Source organism: Podarcis pityusensis (assembly GCF_964106645.2).
Source record: "Podarcis pityusensis genome assembly, chromosome: 7".
In the NCBI taxonomy this organism is placed as follows: domain Eukaryota; kingdom Metazoa; phylum Chordata; class Lepidosauria; order Squamata; family Lacertidae; genus Podarcis; species Podarcis pityusensis.
Window position 1 is genome coordinate 77,721,881 of NC_138031.1, and position 27,862 is coordinate 77,749,742.

General features: G+C 43.4%; 1 protein-coding gene and 1 long non-coding RNA gene across 4 annotated transcripts in view; one reads left to right on the forward strand and one right to left on the reverse strand.

Moving 5' to 3' along the window:
* The window catches only part of ANKH (ANKH inorganic pyrophosphate transport regulator), a 127,639-nt gene extending 115,518 nt beyond the window's left edge, over nucleotides 1-12,121 (reverse strand). The window contains exon 1 of one of the 2 annotated variants that reach the window (XM_081014875.1): nucleotides 11,117-12,121. In XM_081014875.1, the coding sequence (XP_080871001.1) occupies nucleotides 11,117-11,212 (96 nt within the window). In that variant the 5' untranslated portion in view covers nucleotides 11,213-12,121. Of the gene's footprint in view, nucleotides 1-3,723; nucleotides 3,936-11,116 lie in introns of those variants that run through there. The other variant, XM_081014876.1, reaches the window with a different exon arrangement.
* Nucleotides 4,205-27,539, forward strand: LOC308482110. Of its 2 annotated transcripts, XR_013989035.1 has the most exons (3): nucleotides 4,224-4,360; nucleotides 25,325-25,380; nucleotides 27,337-27,539. It is a non-coding gene; the product is annotated as an uncharacterized lncRNA (long non-coding RNA). The 2 variants fall into 2 exon arrangements; XR_013989034.1 differs by lacking the exons at nucleotides 25,325-25,380; nucleotides 27,337-27,539 and adding an exon at nucleotides 20,870-21,243 and having other exon boundaries at nucleotides 4,205-4,360.
* Nucleotides 27,540-27,862: the final 323 nt, after the last annotated feature.

Sequence of the window (27,862 nt, forward strand, 5' to 3'; positions counted from 1 at the left end):
GAAAAAAACGAGAGAAAAGATGAACTCCACAAGAACTCCTGGTGTCCCCAGTAGTTCAGCTCAGTTTACATGACACAATCTCTCTTTTTCCCCCTATCCATGGCCTAATTTAGATTGCCGCCCATCCGCGTTATCAGAAGACATAGCAACAGAATGTAACGTTACAAGCGGCCCGAAAGAAATGTAATCTAGTGACCTAGTTGCACATTAACAAAAAGTCCCATTTCACTATTTCAAAGGATAAGATGGCAAGGAACACAGAGCTCCTCGGAGGATTGCAATGAGAAACTGCAGAGTTCGTTACCTTGTTCCGAGAGACAAAGAAACAGCTCTAAGGAAGCCACAGGAAATGTTAAAAAATATCAATAAAGCTCCACAAGTGACCTTAATTATAACAAAACAAAACATCATTTCTGCCGGCAGTGACTTCGATTTGCGAAAGGTTGAGGCACACTGCATGAAACCTGGACACATGTTTCAAATTCTGAAATACGTGCTTTTAGATAAGTGTTAAAAAACTGCCCACCTTCAGAGGAGTCAATCCCCTGTGGCTCTAATGAGTAACTAATCTAGGCATGCCTCTTGATTTATAGGAGGCAAGCCCAGAACACTGACTCACACAGAGATACAAGAGTCTCCTCCATGTCTGCACATAGAAAACTGAAATCTGGTGCTGAAATCTGACAGGACCCCTCCTCAGCGGCAATACAAGGTTTGCAGAATGCTTTCCCCAGTGGAGTGTGTTTGTTTCCCTTATTAACAACATACAGGAGGAATTTTAAAACATTAAATAATTAGCCGGAAGAGAATGTGGTTGTTTTTAAGTGTGTTTTTATTTTAATTGTATTTGTTTTTTTGCCACTCTGGGCTCACCTGAAAGGAAGGGCAGGATAGAAATTTAAATAACAACCACCACAACCATACCCAAGCAGAGGCTGTTTGTAAGGAGCCAGGGAGCCAGAACAACAAATAATGTTAGAATACTATCAGTTCACAAGCCTTATATTACTGCAAGGGAAGAACAGTGCTTTTACAACAGTTCAAAATTTGGAAATTACTGGATTAGAGGAATCTGTAAGGCACCATACAGAAAGAATCCTGGTGTGTGGGGGCGTTTTGGCAGGTAATATTAAATTATAACTATTAAGCCACTCCTAATGTCATGATATAAAATTCAAGTTAATGCTCTGCCACCAGAACACTTTACAATTCTAATTACTACTTTGGGTTATACAGAATGCACATTAACATGTCCAATTATACCTGCATCCTATAAATCTTCTGAGAGAAGAAGGGACACTAAAATGTTTCCTCCCATAAATGTGGGAAGGGGAGGGGAGGAACCAGCAAAGGAAATGTTCATTTAAAAAATTATGTGTAAGGTGTCTTAATAAAATTGTAATAACAACAACCTTGTAAGCTGTTTTTGTCCAAATCTTTGTGAGGGTATTTCTGCTATGGGGTATCGTTTAACCAAATTTACTATATAACTGAGGGGAGAGATTTCTCTTATCCTGAGCCGAATCATCAGTGGTATCAAACTGGCCAGAAAACCCCATCAAATAAAAAAGTTTTTTTCTTTCTTTCTTTCTTTTTTTTTTAAAAAAAATTGAATTTTTCAGTTTTACATACACCAATTTTTTTAAAAAAAAATCCACCGCTTTTGGGGGATCTTTATGTTACGATTTTCACCTCTTCTTTATAACTCCAATTAAAAGTTTTCTATCCCACCTATTCCACGTTGTTAATAATTTCTTTTTGAGATATACACACCCGTCAACATGCATGGACATGCGCCAAGAAACAAGCACACACATATACACAGGCGCAGAGTTGCACCCAACATTTGGAGGGAGATGACCTCACGTGCAATCTGTGCCTGTATGTGACATCATGCGCATCGGGTGCGTGACGACTGTGTTATAAGAATTCTAAGGTCTCAAATACAGAATAAATATTCATAAATGCACACATATCTAAATATATGAACCACGCGTCTGAAATAGTATAGGAGAGCAATCCTGAAGCCATTCTGACTCTCCCAATGACCTCAAATATTCCTCTGCTGTAAGGGAGGCAAATGGAGGGAAAGCCTTACCATTGTGTTTTTGCTTGCAAATCCTATCTTATGGGCATATTTGTGTATGAATAGGCTGAGCCTATGATCTGGACTCAGGAACTAAAGTATTAACCATTACAAAAGAATGGCCAGGCTGCCCAGGTAATGCAATCAGCGACCATTATCAGGTATCCTGGCAGACAGGATTTCTGCCGTAGACCGCCTCCTTCTGTGATGTTTGTATGATGGGGGGGTTAGGGGGTCTTCGGCTACAGGGTGGGCAATTTCAAAAGTCTATACAAGCGCATGTGCACCATTGTTCAGGGTTCTCCTCCTTCCTGGGTGTGGGGAGTGGGGACCCTGTTGCAACAAAAAGATCACGCTTACTAGCCGCTTTGCTTCTCAATATACTTTGGCTGGCCTCTGTTATTTTCTCCTACCGATAGGGAACCCACTTAACGACTCTATACGGGCTCCTGGATACCCCATAAGGGAAAGGAAGCAGTTTTTCTTATAACAACTGTTATAGGCTGCAATCCTGTACAGTGGTACCTCTGGATGCAAACGGGATCCGTTCCGGAGCCCCGTTCGCATCCAGAAGCGAATGCAACCCGCGTCCGCGCTTCTGCGCATGACGTCATTTTGACCGCCTGCGGCATGTGCGAGCAGCGAAACCCGGAAGTAACGCGCTCCGTTACTTCCAGGTCGCCACAGCACGCAACCTGAAAATACTTATCCCGAAGGTACTTCAACCCGAGGTATGACTGTACAGCCATACCTCATGTTGCGTTAGGTTCATGTTGCGTCTTTTCAGCTTGCGAATGCAGCACACGTGTGCGCAGAAGCGTTCTGCGCACTTTGCACATGCACAGAAGTGCTCTATCGCGCTCCCCACTTGCGCAGAAGCGCCACTCTAGTTGCGGACTTTTCAGGGTGCAAACGGCACCCCAGAACAGATCGTGTCCGCAGCTAGAGGTACCACTGTATATACTTGCCTGAGAGCAACTCCCCGTGGGACTTGGCATCGTGCCACACTTTATACAAGAGGGAGACCATTTTGTGCCCCTCAGAATTGGCGAGTGACCGCCAACGTGAGGGTTCATTTGGACCCGGGAGAAAGCAGGATAGAGAGGGCTGAAGTGTGCTCTGCGGACGCACGTGGGGGCCAGGAACAGAAGGCCCCGCGCAAAATGGTTGCCGCCCGCACCCTTGAGGCATAAATCCCTGTTTTGCGAAGGAATCGAACGAATGGCAAACCACTTGTGATCCGAATGTGTCCACAGGAAAGACTGCGACCAAATTAGTAGTGGGAAGCCAGAAGGAAACCTCAATCAGCCAAAGAATACCTCACTATAATAATATAATAATAATTTATTATTTGTACCCTGCCCATCAGGCTGGGTTTCCCCAGCCACTCTGGGCAGTTTCCAACAAAATATGAAAAATATAATAAAACATCAAACATTAAAAACTGCCCTAAACAGCGCTGCCTTCAGATGTCTTCTCAAAGTCAGATAGTCACTAAACCCAACAGCCATTTAAAAACCAAACAAGTGGCCATTTTACCCATGGCTGTTTGGAGTAAATCTGAAAGCGACCGTCCCTGTGTAGAATCATAAGCAATAAACAGGCCAGATGCAATCATTTGATACATTTTCACTTACTTTGCCCTGTCAGGGAGTCAGGCAGATTTTCTTGGTGGCTGCTCCGTCTCTCCTTTTCAAAATAGCCGCTCATTCTGTCACATTCTCCACTCTCCTTATTCAGAAAAACTGGAAAACTAAGCAATCTGACCTAACAAAACGTTCAGCTGTCTTCCACTGCAGCTAAGCCAGCAATATTTCTCTGAAAAGCTCACATTTCTCGGTGTTCAGTTATGTATGAGCCAAATACTAATATTTCAGCTACTGCTGGATTCATTCCAGTGCACCTTCTTGAGAATTATTCCAAAGTGGCACAACGCAAGTGGAATAAGGTCATTTTACAGTTATTTGAAATTATTTCCATGTTTCCTTTTACACTGAAAGGTTTGAAGGCTTCAACCTTTTCTTCAACTTTTTCTTCTGGGATGTTGATTGTTACATCATTGCAATATACCCATGTCATCACAATATGCTGATGTCATCACAATAGAAAATTGTGACACACTCTCTCACACAACACCGTGTGCTTTCTGTACAGTTAAAATCCTCTCTTTGTTAAATCAACATCTGGCAGGGGAAAGGATACAGAAGTTTTCAAGTTAACAGATAATCCTTCCGCATCCAAAATGAAAAAAGCTGAATTCAGTTACACGCTAAGGTAAGAAACTTTTGTAGCCCGGTTCTAACCACATTTATTTAGAAGCAAGCCTCAAATAATGTAAACAGGCCTTGCTTCCAAAGTAACCATTCTTAAGTCTCTGCCCTTAATCGGTTTAAGTTGAAAAGTTATCAGCCACTGTTTTAAAGTAGGCATACCAAAATGTAATACTACATATGCTATTTTTTTAAAAAATAATAATTATCTGACATAGTCAGCAGAGCATGAGACTTTGGGGGGTCATGGGTCTGGGCCCCACATTGGTCAAAAGATGCCTGCATTTAATGTTTGATGCTTTATCGTGTTTTTAATATTCTGTTGGGAGCCGCCCAGAGTGGCTGGGGAAACCCAGCCAGATGGGCGGGGTATAAGTAATAAATTATTATTAAATTCTTATTATTACAGATGAACCCCGTGGTCCCTTCTAACGCTACAGTTCTATGATTCTGTGATTCACACACTGTCATGTCCAAAACTAATAGCAGAGGATTATTTTGAGCCTTCTTCCTTGGGCCTTTTGCCATTTTGAATACTCTTATTATCGCCGAACATTTCCCTCCCCGCACTATCCCTCCTCAAATGTGTCATTTATTTACAAGGTCTACAGCAGTGGTGTCCAAGCTTTTTTCAAAGAGGGCCAGATTTGATGAAGTGAAGGGCTGTGGGGGCCGACCAAAGGGCCAACCAAAGTTATTGACCTTTTTTTTAGGATTGAAGTTGTTGTTGAGCTTTTTTTAGGATTGATGTTGTTGAGCTTCTTTTAGGGTTGGAGTTGTTGAGTTTCTTTTAGGATTGAAGTTGTTGAGGTGTTGTTTTTTTTAGGATTTTACCCCAGGAAATAAACTGCCACAGGGGCTGGATTAAATGGACCAGCAGGCCAGATCAGTAGGCCCCTGAAATGGACTTTGGACATGCCTGGTCTATAGCAATACCTGCCATTTTGGGGCAGCTGCTTAGGCCTCATAATTCTGATGGGGCCTTACTGTTGCCGATACGTGTCCTGGGACTCTCAAATGGGGCACCTATGGGCCTCCTACTTAGCTTCCCTAAAATGCTGTGAAAGGCCCAACATAGAGCCACTACCCATTATGGCTGCCTGGGACACCCCTGTATAGTGGACAGGTGCCCCTCAAGCCGAAAGCTGGTCCTATTTATTCAGGACGGATCAGTGCTAAAACTCTAGAGTCAACTGAATAACCGGACCTCAGATTTCTAAACATGCAACCACCAGTGAGACTATAGTCACAATTCAGTATCACGAGGCTTCTTGTTGTTGTTCCTGGCCCATGACAGTAAAAAAAAAATATATGTGTGTATGTGCTTTCTGCTATGGTAGGTAGTGACAATGGGCATTTACCAGATCAGACACTCAGATGAGAAAATAGGCCTTGAGGGTGGGTGGGAATACGCAAGTTTGTTTTTATTTCAGGGATTATTTAGAAGCACATTCCCCACAAGGGCGCACAAGATTGCTCAGTTGGTTAGAGTGTGGCGCAGATAATGCCAAGGTTGCAAGTTTGATCCCTGTAAGGGGAAGCTACATATTCCTGCATTGTACAAGGTTGAACTAAAGGATTCTCAGGGTCTCTTCCAACAGAGAACCCCGGGTATAGGCTGGTATATACGGTAAATTCAATAAATAATAATAATAACTATGATTCTATGAAAAGCAGCTAGCTCATATAGCTGGCAAGCTATCATACAATGGCCTTGTTTATTTTACTCTGTTAAATAAGGCACAGTACAATGGTATAGTAGGCTTAAATTCTATTTAAATTCTAGCACTTACAAGTATCTGGCTGCCACCACTGGCAACATAAAAACTGAATTAGGTGGACCTTGCTCTGCAAAGCGATTCTTGTAAGAAGTGACTGATAACCCAGGAGTGTGGGTTGGTCACACTCCGAGCCAATTATGCCTAATTCATTTGCAATAATAATAACTCTACAATTCTATGATTCTATAAAAAGTAGCTAGCTCATATAGCTGGCTAGCTATCACACAATGGCTTTGTTTATTTTACTCCGTTAAATAAGTCACAGTACAATGGTGTAGTAGACTTAAATTCTACCGAAGGAATTCCTAATATAGAGTAATTCTGCCTAAGTAAGAATACTACCAATCACAGGTAGAGGCACTGGCTGCCAACACTGTCCTTACATGTGTCTGTATTTGAGAAAGTATAGCACAAACATTAATTGGTTGCACTTGCACATACTATGCTACTCTCAACACATCAAAACTACTGCCCCAATTGTTATAACCACCTCCAATAAGCCTGCAGCACTTGCAGTCCCACGTATGTGTTTGACAGTATTATAAATTAGCCAGGTGCTCGGTGCATTTTGTGACTGGTGTGGGTCCAACTGCAACTACCTGGAGATCTACGGATGTCAGGTTTGCAACCGGGGAAAGCAAGATGTTACTTAAGAGAAGGAGGGTCTGAAATATTCTCTTTGAAGATTGAATTTGTTTTATTCTGGATTGCTTTATTTGATGGTTTAAATGGGTTGTAAACCGTTCTGAAATTTGTTCTTTAAAATATAAAGCGGTGTAAAAATGATATGAATGACAGTAAATAATAATAATAATAATAATAATAATAAACTCCATTGCAAAAGAAAAACAGCACCTAGACATTACATTGTGGCGACCGTAAACTAGGTTTAAGGTGCCATTTGGGGGTTATAATAGATAGCTGAGTTTCTAACACTTGTTTTTTATATGCTGTAGCCAAAAAGAACTGTAGTTCAACACACAACTATGAAATTTATTGGCGATTAATGCCAGTTTAGGTGGCTTTAAACAAAGGGCTATCAGCCCCCCCCCCGCCCCCATAGCTACACAGAACAGAGGCAGTATACCTCTAAATACAGTGGTACCTTGGGTTACAGACACTTCAGGTTACAGACTCCGCTAACCCAGAAATAGTACCTCGGGTTAAGAACTTTGCTTCAGGATGAGAACAGAAATCACGCCGCCGCCGCACGGCAGCAGCAGGAAGCCCCATTAGCTAAAGTGGTGTCTCAGGTTGAGAACAGTTTCAGGTTAAGAACGGACCTCCAGAACGAATTAAGTTCTTAACCCGAGGTACCACTGTACAGTCATACCTCGGGTTGCGAATGCTGCGGGTTGCGCGTTTTTGGGTTACGGCCCACGCTGAACCCGGAAGTACCAGAACGGGTTACTTCCGGGTTCCTGCATGCGCAGAAACACTAAATCGCGCTTTGCACATGCACAGAAGCACTGAATTGCGCAGGTTGCGAACGTGCCTCCCGTACGGATCACGTTCGCAACCCGAGGTATGACTGTACTAGATACTGAGGACAAAGAACAATGACCCAGTACTTAGCACTTACAAGTATCTGGCTGCCACCACTGGCAACATAAAACTGAATTAGGCGGACCTTGCTCTGCAAAGCGATTCTTGAAAGAAGCGACTGATAACTCAGGAGTGTGGGGTGGTCACACTTTGAGCCAATTATGCCTAATTCATTTGCAACGCTTTCAGAAGTGCAGATGGGGCTGGCTTCGGCTTCCTAGTTAGCTCTGCTTCAGTAAATTTGCAAGAAACCAGAAGGCACTAAAAGGTTATGAATTAAAAAAAAAGCCAGTGATATTTTCTCTCTTGATTGGGAGATTTTGATATTTTTATGTTTTTGGTTGTTCTTATAGAAAAAACCCAGCTGGGATATACTGATATTTTTACTGGATCCCCATCTGTTGCTGTTGCGAGTATTGTTGGAAAGGGCCTTTTCGCCAACCAGAATGGGAAAAGGGATTAAGAACAGAGTAGGCACAGAAGACAAATGCTTCTCCACCCTTCTCTTGAGATTCACATAACAAAATTCAACCAATTGCTCACTTGGATCTGACAATGGTACATTGGGGAGCAACAAGCTTAAAAGTAAACCTTGGATTGTTGGGTCACTGTAACAGTCTCCCAGGTACCCCAGTAAGATGTTATGGTTGAAGTGGAATTGTTATATGAGGCCATTATCTACCTTATAGATTTAGAAGAGAAAAATGTACTGTACTTTTCTAACTTTGCATGCCTTGCTTCCCTTTCAAGCATCTTTATTATGTTCAGTTGGGGAGGCAGAGAATGAGATAAATGATTATTCGAGTCTACAAACAGTAAAAATAGGTTTGTGTGTGTTCTGTATAATAACAGCTGGCTGAAAGTCTTAAGTGTAAGAAGCCACATGTAAAAACCATATACATATCACATTGCTATTTCCATCCCAGCCCATAATCCCCATTAACTCCCACTATGATGCTATGAAGAGTGCCCTGTAATCAAAAATGCATCTTCTTCCTCCTCCAAGAAAACTCAAGATCAGTTAACACAAATTAGTTACACATCAGCACGCTATAACTACCATTTTGCAACTACGCTTTCCATTTTCAATACATCCTTAAAAAGGAAGGGAAGCAGTTTCTCATTCATACTGCATACTGTTGAGTACAATCCTTTCCTGAGAGTAAGCCCCATTGAATTCAACAGAGCTTGCTTCTGAGTATATCTATGTAGGATTGATCTGTGAGATGATGAACTCAGAAGGGCAGCAGCTGGCCTGGATGAACTGATGAGGAGTCACCACTGGGTGACTTAATGTGGAATACAATATTGTGCTCTTAAGTATGTGATGTAGGGCTCCCTCCTCCTCAGTGGCTCAGAGGGAGGAAAGCATGGGGAAGTACAAGTCACACCTTTAACACACATGCATTCTGGGGGATTCTTTTTCCATTCACTTTTTTGAATGAACCAGCAGTTGAAAACATGAGCTACCTAGGAGGTGCATCAACCTTTGTTCTCTAGCATTTGCTAATCACTTACACAGAGTTTCGTGCAGCCCAAAGAGTACTTAACACTGCCTAATGAGTGATGCTGCCCTGGTCAACTGAGCAATAACACAAAAAGAAAAACACTCTGCCGCTCATCAACACAGCAGTATCAAATAATGCAAATATCAAGGAGCTCAAAGTTAGCACTCTGGCACTTAAAGGAATAAGGGCTATTTTACACATGGCACAGCAACAAACCTGGGTTTGCAAAAGCGGATACATGCGGCAAAAAGCCACTCCAATGAAGATGCTGGATATGAATTTCTTTAAACACCTGTTCACCACATTCATGCTTTACATTTTTTGGTGTATATTAAATATATATATAGTAGTATACCTTTTAAAAAACCACTATAGTATGTGAAGCATCTCTGGTGGGTATAACACCTGAAAATTACAGGGGCTTCCCAGCTCTCCCACTGTGATTACTTCATTGACCTAAGAGAGTGTTCATGTTGCTACTCAGCACAGGAACCAAGCAAGCAGACATATAAGCTGAAATGCACACAGTTGTTTACTGCAGAAAACTACCAGAAAACCATTTCTCTAACTTATCCTGCAAATAAAGAATAACAGGTCCGGCTAATGCTAATACTATAGGATTAAAACAATAGGCTTTCAAAGTCTACTCTGTAGAAAACGTTTACACAAGTCCTAACAAGCAAGGCCTTACAGAAGCAGAAGCGTTTGGCAGCATGATCCCTTTCCAGCTCTCCTCCCCACCCCCAATGCACTCTCTCTCTCCTAATGCTATTATTACACAGCATCTTCAGTCATCCAAGGGCAGCTTAAGTCAAGCAAGCAGAGCTGACACCTTCCCACCACTGGCTCATTGGTGGCTGAAGGGGTTAGAGCATCACCTGCTTTTCTGTGAAGGGAGGGGGGAGACCATGAGTAGGGAAAAATAATATGGATGCCTGCAAAAAAGTTTCGCACCTTCAGTCCTCACCCATAACCACAACTCCCCAGGAGGAGGGGGAAATCAGCAATTAAGGGCAGGCTCATTTGGGATTACTGTGAGACTTGCTTCCGAGTAAACATACACAAGCTTGAGCTGTGAGCAAATGAATTTCTAAATGTTTCTGCAAGACAATGTGCGTGCAACACCCATAATCACCACCTCCAGCCTGAGCATTATTTAGCACTAATAAACAATGGACCCGACATCCGCCCAGATTGCAGAAACTCAGCCGAGGTGTCCTATTAAATGTATGTACGCGTAGCCAGTACTTAGTGGCATTCCAAATTACATAATTCTTCTGTGAGCAGCTTTTCAGGCCTTTGCTGCATCCCCAGTAACACTGATGCCTGGAGCATCCCCAGTAACATTGATGCCTAAGAGCCTGGAGAATGAAAAGCACATACATTGGATAACAGCAAAAGCCCCTTCCTGCAAGACGCAGGAAGATGAATGGCTGTTTTGCATTTCCAATCGTGGCCTGAATCAGCCCCCAAAGCAGGTCGGCTGTGCCTTCCTCAGAGTGTTATATCACCCCCCCCCCCCGCTCTGGTTGCTTTTTTGCATTGCACACCCCCTCCAGCCCATCCCTACAATCCATTCCCCCCCCCCCGGCCCCGCGCCTGGTCTCTGTTCCTTGCATGTTCTGGAAAAGGAAAGCCGGCTGGCTTCTGACATTCAACCATCCAGCCAGCGCTTTGTTGCTCTCCGCCAGAGCTTCTGGGCTCCCGAGGAAAAGGAGTGCGCTGCGCGTTTTGTCATCACTCAGCATTAGGGAGCCTAAAAATAGACCGGGCAAAAGCACCGTAGCAACCTTGCAGGCGATTTGCATCGCCCAGCGACGGCTTCCTTTCCCCGGGAGTACGCAGGAAAGAGTTGCAAATAAAAATAAAAATAAATCCATAAACTAAAAAGAATGGGCGGCTATCTGGCCGCGGGTGGCCTCTTACCTGCTCCCCGAAGTCGATGGCTATGTTGGTGATGCCCAAAGGGACCAAGAAGCGGATCAGGGGCCAGTAGTTAGTGAGCGCCGGAAATTTCACCATAGTCCCAGCTGCGCGGTGACCCCAAACACATCTGCCGCAGCGGGGAGGCTGCAAGGTGGGAAGGCGGTGAAGACGAAGGCAGGAAGGGAGAAGCCAGGCGCTTCTTTACGGAAGAGCTTTGTGGCTTTGCCAGCAGAGAAGGCGATGGTGCGCCCAGGCGGAGGCAACGGCAGCAAGTGAGCGCAGCAGCTCCTCTCGCGTCCGCCTCCCTGCTGGTCTGGTGCGCCGGGTGTCTGTGCTGCTCCCTTTAGCAAGAAATCCCAAAGACCAAGTCCATCCCTGTCGCCGCCGCTGCTGCCGCCGCTGCCCTCCTCCCACACAATGGTGATCCGCTGCTGGTGGAAAAAAAAAGAGGAGGGACGCCGGCACCACCACCATCGCCGCCAGAAATTTCTCTGGGCACTTTTTCCATTATCAAGAACCCGGAGGGCAAAAAAACAAACAGGCGCGCGTAATTGCACCTCGCTTTTGCGCCTCGCCTTGGTTTAGGCTAGCCGGCTGCAGGAAGAGGATGGGAGCCGCGGGGAGGGCGGCAAGGAAAACAAACCACCACCACCCATCACCGGCGCACAGATCAGACAGGATCTGCCCGGCTGCCTGTCGTCCTCCTACACCACCACCTCCTCTCCTTCCTCCGCCTCTTCTTTCCCCCGGGTGAGCGGTGGGGAGGGGAGCGGCTGAGTTTGCTTGCTGCTGCTGCTGCTGCTGCTGCTGGCGGCGGAGGAAGAACCGTAAAGCAGGCTAGAGCAGAGGCCGTTCAACACACGCACACAAGCAGGCCCTGCTCTTTTGAAATTAAAAAAAATTAAATGTTATTTGGGTTGCTGCTCTGCCAGTGCTCCATAAGCACGTGGCCTTCTTTGGCACAGGCTCGTTGCTTATCTTTTCTCTCTCTTTCTCTTCCCTCCCTCCTCTTTCCCCTAAAGAGGAAAAGTAAAGAGAAAGAGAGGCTTTATTTAGCTGCTGCTGCTCCTCCTATCGCCGGAGCCCGGGCACAGCATCAGCCTCCGGCTTGCAGGCTGCCTTGCGCGCTGCAGAGATGAGCGTAGGCCAAACAATGCTCCAGGAGCGCGAAAGAGGGTTAAAGAGTGCGCCTTCGCAGGATCGGGACCAGCGTTTGTATTGCCAGCAAAAGCAGGCAAGCCAAATGTATCTAGAAGGTCATAAGGAGGGCCGGAAGGCAGCAACCCTTCTGCGTTTTGTTCCCAAAATCTGGTTTTCCGAGTTACAGTATCTCTGTCCATGGAGGTATCTCAGACAGCTTTCCTTAGGTGGACCAGGAATTCGTTTAATCTTGTTTATTGTTTAAATAACAGTCAGTGGCCATCACAATGTCTTATAGTAGAGAAAGTCTCCACTCCCTTAGGAACATTGTGTCTCAGAAAGGATTGTGTTGTTACAATTATTGTGAAAAATCACCATCTCAAAAAAAAAAAACATTTGTAATATCAGTTGTGCACAGTGTTTCCAAAGGACCAGTCTTAAGGGTTTGTTTAAATATATTTATTATTATTTATTAAATTTGTATACCGTCTTTCATCCATAGATCTCTGGGCAGTTCACAACATAAAAATACAAGATAAAAAAGCACAAAATGCATAATAAAAACATAAATACAGACAAAACAAACCAATAACCCATCTCTCCCACATATATATTTATCATGGAGTTTCTCTTCAGTTGTGTTAAATGAGGACAGAAAGTGAGTAAGAGAGGTTTTAAAATGGTATCATTTCGGAAAAACATTGTGGCTATTTTCTGGAGCAGAATTACACATATTGTTCTATGCACACAGGGAGCATTTGGTGGGCAGGAGCTGAGCCATAAAGGATGCATTTTAATCTACTATATTGTAACATTTTAATCACCACCACACCAAAATATATTTCTTCGTCTATGATGTTGGGGATACTGCCAGAACTACATTTGAGCTAGGTATCATCAGGTAGGGGATGCCCTGTATACAGTGAGTAACTGCATCTAGCAGTGTATTCTTATACATCTGTCTACTTAGAAGTATACTGCATTGAGTTCTGTAACACTTCAAGTAAGCATATATTGCAGCCTAGGGATGCAATCCTGTGCACACTTAGTAAGTTCCATTGAATGCAGTGGGTCTTACTGCAGACTGAAAGGATTGGCGGTTGTATCAATCCCAGTGTTTGAAGTGGGATTCAGTCAGTGGATCACATCCCCGTGACAGAGTGAGCTCCCATTGCTCTGTCCCAGCTCCTGCCAACCTGTTGTTGTTGTTTAGTCGTGTCCGACTCTTTGTGACCCCATGGACCAGAGCACGCCAGGCACTCCTGTCTTCCACTGCCTCCCGCAGCCAAACTCATGTTCGTAGCTTCGAGAACACTGTCCAACCATCGCGTCCTCCGTCGTCCCCTTCTCCTTGTGCCCTCCATCTTTCCCAACATCAGGGTCTTTTCCAGGGAGTCTTCTCTTCTCATGAGGTAGCCAAAGTATTTGATCTTCAGCTTCAGGATCTGTCCTTCCAGTGAGCACTAATGGCTGATTTCCTTCAGAATGGATAGGTTTGATCTTCTTGCAGTCCATGGGACTCTCAAGAGTCTCCTCCAGCACCATAATTCAAAAGCATCAATTCTTCAGCCATCAGCCTTCTTTATGGTCCATCTCTCACTTCCATACATCACTACTGGGAAAACCATAGCTTTAACTATACGGACCTTTGTCTCTGCTTTTTAAGATGCTGTCTAGGTTTGTCATTGCTTTTCTCCCAAGAAGCAGGCGTCTTTTAATTTCGTGACTGCTGTCACCATCTGCAGTGATCATGGAGCCCAAGAAAGTAAAATCTCTCACTGCCTCCATTTCTTCCCCTTCTATTTGCCAGGAGGTGATGGGACCAATGGCCATGATCTTAGTCTTTTTAATATTGAGCTTCAGACCATATTTTGCACTCTCCTCTTTCACCCTTATTAAAAGGTTCTTTAATTCCTCCTCACTTTCTGCCATCAAGTTTGTGTCATCTGCATATCTGAGGTTGTTGATATTTATTCCAGCAATCTTAATTCCAGTTTGGGATTCATTCAGCCCAGCCTTTCGCATGATGAATTCTGCAAATAAGTTAAATTAGCAGGGAGACAATATACAGCCTTGTCGTACTCCTTTCCCAATTTTGAACCAATCAGTTGTTCCATATCCAGTTCTAACTGTAGCTTCTTGTCCCACATAGAGATTTCTCAGGAGACAGATGCCAACCTAGCAGTTCGAAAACACGCCAGTGCAAGTAGATAAATAGGTACCACTGCGGTGGGAAGGTAAACGTCATTTCCTCGTCACAGTGTCCCGTTGCATCAGAAGCAGTTTAGTCATTCTGGCCACATGACAAACACCATGGACAAACACCGGCTCACTCGGCCTGAAAATGAGATGAGCGCCACAACCCCATAGTCGCCTTTGACTGGACTTAACCGTCCAGGGGTCCTTTACCCCTTTTTAATGTCCTGGGTGGGGAATCACATTGTCCTTCACCTTGGACAGCAAGATATCTTTGAGCAAGAGGCCTAAATGGATCTCACTTCAAGGCAAGGTGGGTTGGGGGGGACAAGCTAGGCTCCTGTTTAAAGGTATGTTGGAATATGCAATCTAACCTCTGAACAAACGATTTGAAGGTACATCTGTATGCAGCCTAAGCTCTGAACAAATCTTTAAATGGGCAGTTTTCATTGCAGAAGTAGGTAAATATTGGACTTGCGATTTCTAGTCCAATAAAACTTTTTCATCATTTGGAAAGGAATCCCTGGCTAACAATAATTGTTTTTTAAACAATTATTTTTTATTAAAAAACACACCAATGTGGACATGCACTGTCCTTGCTAAAAAGGCATGCCTTCTCTGCAGTTTGCATGTGTGTGTGTACGTGCATGCACTATTCCTTTATTTATTTAAAGCATTTTTTTACCACACCCTTCAGCTGAAAAAGGTTCCCAGGACATCTTTCAAAGAGCAGTAATTTGACTTGCAATCTAAAAGATACGACACAAAAGGAAAAGGAATCAGGAGGGGAGAAAGTAAATACTAGCACTAGTTCTTAGTTACAAGATGACACTTCTGGCCTCAAAGGCAAATAAACTCGCTATCATGGGCTGCTTGCAGTTCAAAAAGAAGCTGTGGATGGCCTCCAATAAGTAATCTTGCATCATGACCTTCTGTTCGTTACAGGGCCGTTGGTTCCTGTGGCGTGTGTAGAGAGACGGGAAGGAGGGTGGGCAAAGGAGACTAGCCGAGCTGGCAAAAGCTGCAGCAAGTACATATCCTCCAACATTTCTCAGGGGAAAATAGGGACGTCCTATACAGTGGTACCTCTGGTTACATACTTAATTCATTCCGGAGGTCTGTTCTTAACCTGAAACTGTTCTTAACCTGAAGCACCACTTTAGCTAATGGGGCCTCCCGCTGCTGCCACGCTGCCGGAGCACGATTTGTGTTCTCATCCTGAAGCAAAGTTCTTAACCTGAAGCACTATTTCTGGGTTAGCGGAGTCTGTAACCTGAAGCGTATGTAACCTGAAGTGTATGTAACCCGAGGTACCACTGTATTATAATCATCATCATTGCTTTTTTTTCAGCCAGAACTTGCTAGAATTCAGTTCTGGTACCTCTCAAGTGGGTGCCATTGCCATTATAAAAGAATGAGGGAGGTGTTCATATGAGTTCTGGCACTTCTTTCGCTAGAAAAATGGCAAGAATAATTATAACCCGCCCATCTGACTGGGTTTTTCCCAGCCACTCTGGGCAGCTTCCAACATATATTAAAGCACGATAAAACATGAAACATTTAAAAACCTCCCTATACAGGGCTGCCTTCTAAAGGTTGCGTAGTTACTTCTTGGCTCAGGGGTTGCATAACTCCATACCGTCCAACATTTCTCCAATGAAAATAGGGACGTCCTAAGGAAAACTAGGACATTCCAGGATCAAATCAGAAACTGGGATGGCTTCTGTCAATCCGCAACTGTACCTGGAAAATAGAAACAGTTGGAAGGTCGCAAGTGGAGTTCATGCTGCTGTCTGCTGCTGCTTCTCTTCCTTACAGCCAGACAGCTGATTCCAATGATTTAGCATTATTTTCTCATTTAAAAATAATATCTTCTGTTCTACTGGTTTTATTCCATCACAGATTGATGTAGATTTAATTAGCTAATGGATTAACAATGTACTCTTGTGCATGTTTACTCAGAAGTCCGTCCAACTGAGCTCAGCAGGGCTTACTCCCTAGTAAACAACTTTAGGATTGCTCTGATGGAAAATCAACTCAGGTTTCAGTAACCAAGTGACAGCGCCATTTAATATTTGTTCTCCTTTCATATTGTGAGGAACACAGGAAGAGAAGGGAAGCTTCCTACCAAAATGAGGCAGAGTGAAGTGGCCACCTCAGCCTGACGGTGCGCTGTCAGAGAATAGAGAATATGTTGTAAACAAAAATTGCTCTTTTCCCTTATGGGGTATCCAAGAGCCCATATAGAGTCCTTACATAGGTTCCCTATTGGTAGGAGAGAATAACAGAGGCCAACCAGAGAATATTGAGAAGCAAAGCAGCTAGTAAGCTTGATCTTTATTGATCTGTAGCAACAGGGTGCTCCCCTCACCCGCAGGAGAGGAGGAGGAACCCAGAAAAATGGCGTGCAACGCCTTATAAAGACTTTTGAAATTGCCACCCTGTAGATCAAGACCACCCCTAGAAACATCATATATACATCACAGAAGGGGTGTAACCTGAGACCACCCCTCAGATACATCATACCTACATCACAGAAAAGGCGGTCTAAACAGAAATTTGAATGTTGTTTTTTGTTTATCTCCTGTCTGGCAGGTTACTTGATTGGATTGCCTGGGAAACCTGGCCAGTCTTTTGTAATGATAAATACTTAGTTCCTGGGCCAGGTCACAGGCTCACACCCTATTCATATCTTAAATGTGCCCTTAAGACAGGATTTGTGAAGGAAAAGACAATGGGAGGTTTCCCACTTTGACCTTGCAGAGAAAACATTTACAGTGGTACCTCTCAAGACGAATGCCTCGCAAGACGAAAAACGCGCAAGACGAAAGAGTTTTCCGTTTTTTGAGTCGTTCCGCAAGACGAATTTCCCTATGGGCTTGCTTCGCAAGACGAAACATCTTGCGAGTTCTTGCGAGTTTGTTTCCTTTTTCTTAAAGCCGCTAAGCCGTTAATAGCCGCTAAGCCGCTAATAGCCGCTAAGCCGCTAATAGCCGTGCTTCGCAAGACGAAAAAACCGCAAGACGAAGAGACTCGCGGAACGGATTAATTTCGTCTTGCGAGGCACCACTGTACTCAGTTTAGGAATCAAAATGGTTCCAAGGTCGGTCTTCCTGTGCTGATCTATGTACGTGCTTGGTTGGTACGCTTATGAACATTACAATATATCTAAGACCTCAAAATTCCTATCACAAATACAGCTACAAAAATCGTCCTGTGCCCCCAAACCAACCCACTATATTCTCGGACAATGGAGGATGCTGTCCCAATGTTGATGTGAGAGTCCAAACAGCACATACACTGGAAAAGGGCTGCTATCTTGTCTTTCACCTCAGGCAGCAAAAGGTCTTGATCCAGCCTTGATTTCAAATCCACAAATAGGAAAATCCCAGCTTTGCCTTTGATGGCTCTTTCCAACAGGCAGACAGTTTCAGCTTCGAGGCACAGATATATTTTCAAATTCATTGTTGCTGCATTTAGTCAACATGTGTTATAAGGACAGGACCTTATGACACAAGGAAGAACAAGCATTCCCAATCCCCTGTTCCTGCAGAAAACGTTAATGCAGTGGGAAGCAGGCAGAGCATTTGCACATCAAGGCGATGTGTCCTAACCATTTTCTAATGGGACGCGGGTGGCGCTGTAGTCTAAACCACAGAGCCTAGGGCTTGCCGATCAGAAGGTCGGCAGTTCAAATCCCCGCGACGGGGTGAGCTCCCATTGCTCAGTCCCTGCTCCTGCCAACCTACCAGTTTGAAAGCACGTCAAAGTGCAAGTAGATAAATAGGTACCGCTCCAACAGGAAGGTAAATGGCGTTTCCGTGCGCTGCTCTGGTTTGCCAGAAGCGGCTTAGTCATGCTGGCCACATGACCCGGAAGCTGTACGTCGGCTCCCTCGGCCAATAAAGCGAGATGAGCGCCGCAACCCCAGAGTCGTCCGCGACTGGACCTAATGGTCAGGGGTCCCTTTACCTTTAACTTAAGCTGCCAGTTCTCCCATGCACACATCCCCCACTTGTTAATGTGTTGGTTTTCCTCTAGAGGGGCTCAGAAACAAACAAACAAATATAAGCCCAGCAGAACTGGTTAACAAGTTGTGGGATTTGTAGAGGGAATTCTGTGAGCACAGGAGGAGTTAAAAATTAAAACAATCCCACCTGCCAGTCCTCTCCTGTAGCAGTTCCTGCTCCCATATTCCTGGCATGCTTTTGAGAACATTTAAGTGTACCCAAAGTATGTCATAAAGGACATTTATACCTAAATATGTAATATGCTAAGGGACGCGGGTGGCGCTGTGGTCTAAACCACAGAGCCTATGGACTGCCGATCGGAAGGTTGGCAGTTCAAATCTCCGCAACGAGAAAATATTATGAAAATGATATACAGGTGGTACATAACCCCAGTCAAGCTTGCAAAAATCTACCATTTGCCTGATAATAAATGTTGGAAATGTAAAGAAACTGAAGGTACATTTTTTCACCTTTGGTGGACGTGCCCAAAGATTAAGGCTTTCTGGGAGATGATATATAATGAACTAAAAAAGGTATTTAAATATACCTTCTTGGAGAAACCAGAAGCTTTTCTCCTGGGCATAGTCGGCCAATCGGTGTTAAAAAAGGACAGAACTTTCTTTATGTATGCTACAACAGCAGCAAGAATACTCATTGCAAAGCATTGGAAGACACAAGATCTACCCACACTGGAGGAATGGCAGATGAAAATGATGGACTACATGGAATTGGCGGAAATGACTGGCAGAATCCGTGACCAGGGAGAAGAGTCAGTGGAAGAAGATTGGAAGAAATTTAAAGACTATTTACAGAAATATTGCAAAATTAATGAATGCTAGAATGATGTTGGATTGAAGTTAAGTGGTTTCTAGCTGTACAGGTACAAAAGAATATGGAAAATTTGGTTTTTAATATGTAAAAATTTAAAGTTATAATATATCAAGATTAAAGATTAGGATTAAAAAGGAGGGAAAGGAATTGTTGGATTAACAAATTTAATTGGAATACAAAAGAGGGAGGTATGAGGAGGTCCGGGAAACAAGTAAACGTAAAAGAAGTGAGGAAAAGATGAAATTGTTTTTAACTGTTTTTTCTTTTTTTTTCTACTTTGTATTTTTCCTTTTCATTGTTAATTTTTTTTTTTACTAATGTGATTTTTTTTTCCTTTTGAAACTTTAATAAATATTATTTAAAAAAAAAAAAAAACAAATCTCCGCAACGGAGTGAGCTCCTATTGCTCTGTCCCAGCTCCTGCCAAGCTAGCAGTTCGAAAGCATGCCAGTGCAAGTAGATAAATAGGTACCGCTGTGGCAGGAAGGTAAACGGTGTTTCCACGTGCTCTAGTTTCCATCACAGTGTTCTCTTGCACCAGAAGCGGTTTAGTCATGCTGGCCACATGACGCAGAAAGCTTTCTGTGGACAAACGGTGGCCCCATCCAGGGGTCCTTTACCTTTAAAACAAAAAACAAAAAAACCAGGCAGCATTCTGTAGCTGTGGTATGGCCAGCAGGGCTAATGGTCCATGGAGATTAGGATCCTCTTTTTCCGCAATAAAAAGAGGATAACATGTTTAATTTATTTGTATGGAGCTCAAAGACAAGGACAGTTGCAAAACCAAAAACAGCTGATATTTGCATTTGCGTGTTGTCATTAGTCAGTGTTCCAGACCTTGTTTGTTATAATGTAGATAAGGCTGTCCTATTGTAAAACCCTCTACACTGGAAGCTGAAAAGTCTTATCTAAAGAATGAACATCTTGGAGTACTTAAAAAAAAAAAGAACTCAAGAACCTTCTAGAGAAATAGAGATTTCCTAATGAAAGAAATCTTTTGCTCTTTTTAATCCATTTGGTTCGACTCTTAATGGTAAAATTGTGCCAATATTAATTACAAACATAACAAATATATTGAGAATGAGTCCCATTTAAATAAATGGACCACATTAGTTGCAGATAGCTTAAAGGTGCAATCCTGTGCACACTTACATTTGAGTAAATCTCACCCAACACTTTGGGAGTTGCATTTTAATAAACATGGATAGGAATGCACTGGAGAGCTCATTATTTTTAAGGATACGTATGTGCAGTTAAATATCTGCAACTTGTTTGTCACAAGACAAATAACACTCGCGAGGCCCCTATCAATAACTCTCAGAGAGGACACTTACCTGTTTTCCTATTGGTACACACAGGGAATTCTATTTGACCAAAGTGAAACCAGTTTCACTTTCAAGGTTCCTCTTCAAGCAAATCATTTGAGGATATTCAAAAGAATTAAAAAGTTTATCAATAAGACTGGAAAAATTATCAGGAGGTTCCAATGTCACCACCTGTCACTGAATAATACCTAAAGCAAACCTGAATTTGGGAAGTCTCAATGGGCTCCCAAAATTTATTGTGTGTTTTGCAGAGCCCTTGATAAGCAGAAATAATTGCTGTGTCGGCCTCCGGTTAAAAACAATACACTTCAAAATGGCGAATAAACTATATTTCAATCTTCCCTGGCTTTGAGAAATCACTGATGCCAAATAAGTGACTTGCTAAGTCAAAAGAAGAAACAAGATGTTCTAACCTTGGTGCCACAAGGATTTGTATATGGAACTGTGTCGTCTGAGTCAAGGCTTTCCTTCAAGATAATTTTGCAGTTTATGAACAACCACAGAAACTCAGGCTTGTAAACAAGGGTGTTCATATTGTTATGCTCTTTTAGAGCCTCAGATTAACAAGGGTGGAATTCAGTGTGGAATTAAATGCTTCCTTTCTAAGGCCAAGCTATCCTCCAAACCTGTTTGGGTGGCCAGCTTTGTGAGCTATAGAGGGTTTGCAACAAGTTGTCCGGAAACCTCTGTGTACGTCTCACCTTCTGAAATACAGCTGGCCACCATATTTCCTGCCAAATCCTTCTTTAATCATGGGAACTTTGGGAACAGCCTCTCAAAAATGCAGGAAACGTTTGTGGCAGAGGGACAGTATCTAAAAAAGTAACTTCTTTACAAAATAAATATGGGTGGATTCCTAAGAGGACTGAAAATGAGTACAATGCCCCACATCCTCTGAAAATTCTGTCCTAGCTATGAAAACAGCTTTACCATAGAATATAGAAAAGTGGAGGGACCCCCCCCCAAATGACTCAATGATGTCTACCTGAGATTGCAGAAACTGGGTCAAGGAGGAATCACTTGTCAGCCAGCAATAAGAGGCTGGAGAGCTGGGTGGACGTTGCAGAAAACAAAATCAGGGACTTCCCTCTGCTGCCTGAAGTAAACAGCAGACATTCCACTTTAACTCATAAGCAGGGCAATTTGTCAAGAGTGTACTTTAACATCTATTTCCATAGACCACAAAGCAATCCAGTATGCCAGGTTCTGAAAGATGACTTCATTTTGCATCCTAATCTCTATAAGCCATCAACACACAGCAAAGGTTGCTTCCTTGCTGCCACCATAATCCTATTTCCCATATTGGTGTTTCAAGAACCACAATACCCAAATGGGAGTTAGGCTCAACTGTTTTCATCCACCTGCTTTGTACTTTTGCTAGACCTTGTCATCAGCAAGTGAACATTGACAAATTTTGTAAATGTCCAAAAATTCCCCTTTTAACATCATAGGTTGTCTGGTTGGCCTGTTGACTATTTTCTTCCTCCGGTGCTATAACCAGGGCCGGCTCAAGCATAAGGCAACATGTGGCAATTGCCTCAGGCGGCAAGGTCCACAGAGGCAGTAGATCCCAACACAGACCCATAATCCCCCCCCCCTGCACTTGTTCCCGATTTAGATATTCACTCACACCTTCTTCTTTGGTGGGGAGGTGAGTGTCATTTGGTGGTTTGCCTCAGGCACCAAAATTCTTGGGCCAGCCTTGACTGCAGTGGAGATGATGTATCTGCAGAAAACAAAACAAAAACTCAAAGCATACTGGAATCTTAGCTACCGTATTTTTTGCTCTATAAGACTCACTTTTTCCCTCCTAAAAAGTAAGGGGAAATGTGTGTGCGTCTTATGGAGCGAATGCAGGCCGCGCAGCTATCCCAGAAGCCAGAACAGCAAGAGGGATTGCTGCTTTCACTGCGCAGCGATCCCTCTTGCTGTTCTGGCTTCTGAGATTCAGAATTTTTTTTTTCTTGTTTTCTTCCTCCAAAAACTAGGTGCATCTTGTGGTCTGGTGCGTCTTATAGAGCGAAAAATACGGTAATACCTGAGAAAAAATATGGAGTAAAACTGCAGTTGTTTTTTTAAAAAACACCCCATGGAACGTGATTAGGTTTTATTGGTAAAAGCTATGATAGGAATGCAGATTAGTTTTGAGAGAACTGTTAATTGCTTCATGATACCTTCTTCAAACATTATTTTCATATAGGTTGGCCTATATTACTAATTAGAACAAACACACTCCTTTTCAGGAACCTTTCCCATTGAAACTGACAATCCTCATATTCTATTAAAAGATGTCCATTTTTGTTCCGAAAATATTTGAGAATCAAGAATATCTCAAAATCTTCTGTGAGCATATAAAACTGTGGTTAGAGATTGGGGGAAGTGGCCAAGTTTTTCAAGATGTGTTCAGTGACCCTTCGCTACAGTAAAAAAATAATATTAATCTGTTCTATTATTCCCAAGAAAAGCAGAAACTTCACCTCCCAAGAAAAGCAGGAATGTAAGCAAATACACCAGACTCTGTATGAAAGACAGGAATGGAAAAATCTGTCAGCTTTGGTTCTCTCAGTTTCTCCATCTTTCCCCATTGTACATTCAGTTCTCCACAATTCTGCAGCAATTTGGGATTTAGAAAAAAAGAATCCTCATGAAAATTCATCAAAGAAATTAGTGCAAATTTCCCCTAATAAGTACATTTTTTTGTATGCCGTTTTGACGAATGTACCTAATTTTGCCAACAATTTCCCCCAAATATAATGCATTTTTGAAAACGTTTGGATGGAGAACTGCATCACAAAATTCAGATAAGTGCTCATTTAAAAGGATGCCAGTGTTTTGTTTCTCACATTGTTTTGGAAGGTATGAGCGTGGTACATTTGCCTTTAAATGTGAACTGAATTAAATTCTTCCCGTTTCCCTAATGAAATATAACAGAGCAGTTTACTTTGGGAAGCAATTAGGTTGCAGGTTGAATTTGCTCCCCAGCCATTTAAAACAAGATCTTCTAAATATTTTTTCGAAGAGAAAACACAGGAGCTAGAGTGCTGACAGAATTAAGATATAAAATGGGACTACTGAGATTAAAAAAAGAGGGAGGTTGTATGTTTGGGTGAACCCCAAGGTATGTCATCAACATCACCATCATTTCAATCATCACCACCACCACCACCATCATCATCAACCTGAAAAGGTGGTGAAAACTGAAAAACACAGCCCAATGATGACTGAGCATGCTTAGTGACTTGCTGGGGCCATTTGGAAAATAAAAATGGAAAACTGGGGAAGGAGGAGGTGTGATAGGAATTTTATGGTCTTAGATATATGGTAATGTTCATAACTGCACATACATAGATGAACACAGGAAGACCAACCTGGAACCATTTTGATTCCTAAACTGACCAAATCCTTTCTCTGCAAGGTTAAACTGGAAAAGCCTCCCCATTGTCTCTTTCCTCACAAATCCTGTCTCGAGGATATGTCTGTTTGAATAAGGTGTGAGCCTGTGACCTGGCCCAGGAAATAAGTATTTTACCACTACAAAAGAATGGCCAGGCTCCCCAGGCAATCCAATCAAGTAACTTGCCAGACAGGAGATAAACTGTGACAGGAGAAAAACAACATTTAAATTTCTGTGATGTAGGTGGGATGTATCTGAGGGGTGGTCTTAGGTTATACCCCTTCTGTGATGTATGCATAATGTTTCTGGGGGTGGTCTTGATCTAGAGAATGGGAATTTCAAAAGTCTTTATAAGCCCTTGCACGGCATTTTGGGGGGTCCTCTTCCTCTCCTGCATGTGAGGGGAGCACCCTGTTGCAACAGATCAATAAAGATCAGGCTTACTAGCTGCTTTGCTTCTCAATATTCTCTGGTTGGCCTCTGTTATTTTCTCCTACCAATAGGGAACCTATGTAAGGACTCTATATGGGCTCTTGGATACCCCATAAGGGAAAAGGGCATATTTTTATTTACAACAGAGGGGAATGAGTGAACTGGCCTGCTTGCACCCCTAAGGAAGGAGGATATGAGTGGCTAGAATCTTGAACAGGAGGACTTGTAATAATAGAATCGTAGAAGGGGGCCAAGGGTCATCTAGTCCAACTCCCTACAATGCAGGAATCTCAGCTAAAGCATCCACGACAGATGGCCATCCAACCTCTGCTTAAAAATCTCCAAGGAAGGAGAATGCACAACCTTTCCTGGGAATCTGTTCCACTGCCGAACAGCTCTTACTGTCAGAAAGTTTTTCCATATGTTTAGTTGGAATCTCTTACCTTGTAACTTGGAAGCCATTGGTTCAAGTCCTACCCTCCAGAGCTGGAGAAATCAAGCTTGTTCCTCTTTCATGGGACAACCCTTGAGATATTTGAAGATGGCTATCATATCTCTTCTTAGTCTCTTATTTTCCAGACTAAACATACCCAGCTCCTTCAACCATTCCTCATAAGGCTTTGTTTCCAGACCCTTGATCGTCTTGGTTGCCCTCCTTGGCACACATTTCAGCTTGTCAACATCCTTCAAGTTTCCTCAACTTGCATGGCTACGTGAGGGTGTGTGCTGGAATGTTGGAAACTTTTTTTTAACATATAGATTTCGAATAAACTGTTTACAAAAAGATTATGGGCCTACACATATTTGGCCATGTTGCCAAGTACAGTTAGTAAAATGGTATAAATGAGGTCTCATCAATAATGGCTACTTCTCTGTCTAGTGCTGGTTTCCCATCCATTTACTGTGCTTGCCGAGTAAATCAGGAGTTCCGAACCTGTATCCTTTCAAATGTTGCTGGACTATAACTGTTATGTACTGAAGTTCTCACCCTGGGCCAGCAGGGGGATACTGTAGATAGTTTTCACTCAGGTCCACATATGCAAATAAGGGATTGAAGGTGACGCTCAGTGATTGGATAGTTACAGAAAGTGTTACAGTTGCATTGTAGTGGAGCTCTTTATACGCAGGCTGGCTGAACCCTTCAGTTCAGTTCTGTTCTGGCCTGTGAATAAACAAGAGCTGTTTGAAGAATTGCTGTGTCGTCTGATATGTTCACCCACAACTTAACAATAACTTCCACAGCGGCGTAGTGTGGGTTGTCAGCACCCGGGGCAAGGCAAGTAATTTGCGCCCCCTAACCCGGGGCAAGGCAAGTAATTTGCGCCCCCTAACCCCTAACCTTCCGCCGCTGCCAGCTTCTTCTTGCTGCTGCCTGGGCTGGTCTGGTCTGGTGTGGTTCTCTCCCGCGCTCAGCGCTGTGCTGGGCAGCCGCTGCACTGTCCCTCCTCCAGATAGTCCCTTGCTCTCTCTCCGCACCGCACGCCTGGCACCCACCCCCTCCACAGTGGGCGGCGACCCACCGGCTCGGATCGGATTCGCGCAGCCAGCACTGCAGTGAGAGAGAGTGAGTGAGCCAGGTAGGGGCAGAGAGCTGCGAGTGCGAGCGCCCCCCCAGATGTTGCGCCCGGTGCGGCCGGCCCCCCCTGCACCCCCCATGCTACGCCACTGAACTTCCATCATCCCTGACTGAGCTGGTGGGAACTGAGAGTTCAACATTTGAAGGACCACAAGCTGGCTTGTCCTGATCTAAATGGGTGAGCTTCCTCGGATTGTCTAGAATCTGTAAGAATTTGATCCTTCATTGAACATGCAGGAGTCATTTGAATTTCTACAGATGATGCCTTTGGGCTTGGGTGTTGACTTGTCCATGGGTGGGAGAGAACCTGATATGAATGCAACTGAAAGCCTGTTTTGTTTTTAATTTAATTGGAGGAGAATTGGAGCTGCAGGGGACAAGGCATGCAGGCACAACAATGAGTGTCAGTAGCAGCTCTGCAAAAGGTCAATGTGCACAGAGGGGAGGGGTTTTAACCTATGCATCACGTAGGACTTTTTTTTCAGGTGGGCACCATTGCCATTGTAAGAGAACAAGGGAGGCGTTCATGGTGAGTTCTGGCACCTCTTTTTCTAGAACAGGCATGTGCAGCTCCCAAGAGACTGTGATCTACTCCCAGTATAAAAAAAACTGGCAGTGATCTACTCATTGTCATTGGAGGGAGGAGGAGCATGCATGGGGTGGGTGGATTGCCCAGAGTTGTTGAGTTTTTTTGGGGTATGATTGTCCAGAGTTCTTCAGCTTTTATTTGCTAACTTTCGGTAATCTTTATTTAATCCCACAATTGATAAGGGTCCCGCAATCTACCAGGATCAGCTGGGGATCTACCGGTAGATCACGATCTACTGGTTGGACATGCCTGTTCTAGAAGAACAGCACTGGCATCAGCAGATCTGATCTTGGATCTCTGGTAACGTGTTGTCCGGCCACAAGATCATCTGTAGGTGTGAAGGGCAACACTTCTTGAATGCCGATGCAGATCTTACAAATCAGCACAGACGGGTGGATAGGAAATATAAAGTCTGACTTAAGAGTCAGTGGTGGAAATGGCTCAGTAGGCCACTCCAGTCTGGTTCTAACTCACAATATGGCTGGAGGGTAAGATATTGTGGCTGTCTAGACATGAGATGGCAGGCAAACAACATTCTTTCCAGGAAATGGGCAGACAGGAGATGTGGCTCCTTTTTAGTTCCTACTAGAGTCTGAGGTAACTGATTTTCCCAGAAGGATGACAGCTTAGTAAGTCTACTCACTCCCACAGCATTTTCTGTAAATATGGTTCAATTTATTCCAATTTAAGAAATTCATAAGTGTTCCCCTAACTCCAGCAAATAAAGCTAGTTCAAAAGCGATCTATTGTACCAAGAAAGAACTGGAACTGGAGTGAGGGGATATGAGGAGAGGAAGGAAGACCTGACACAACAACAACAACCCACCACCCATCTGACTGGTTTGCCCCAGCCACTCTCAGCAGCTTCCAACAAAAATACCAGGAAACAACAACATCAACATCAAATATTAAAAGCTTCTGAAACATTTACTCTTTTAAAATACAACAGCATTTTTATACATACGTTGTTGAAAAACACAGTTTTCATCTCAGTGTCTCTCCACTTCCACTTTACTCAAACTTCTTCTACTGTTGGAGAAGAGAGAAAGGAAAGATGGCTATTTAAAACTTCTTCCTCTTCCATTTTCTCCGCTGCTCACTTGAGGCAGATCCAAGATGTGAAGCCCTCAAATATTCCATAGAACCTTCCCAGAATTGTGAAGTTAAAGATTCAACTCAGTAATTTAGAAGAGATAAGAAATATAATGTGATTTAACAGGTCCTTGCAAACCTCTGTGATTCTTCCCCCTCTT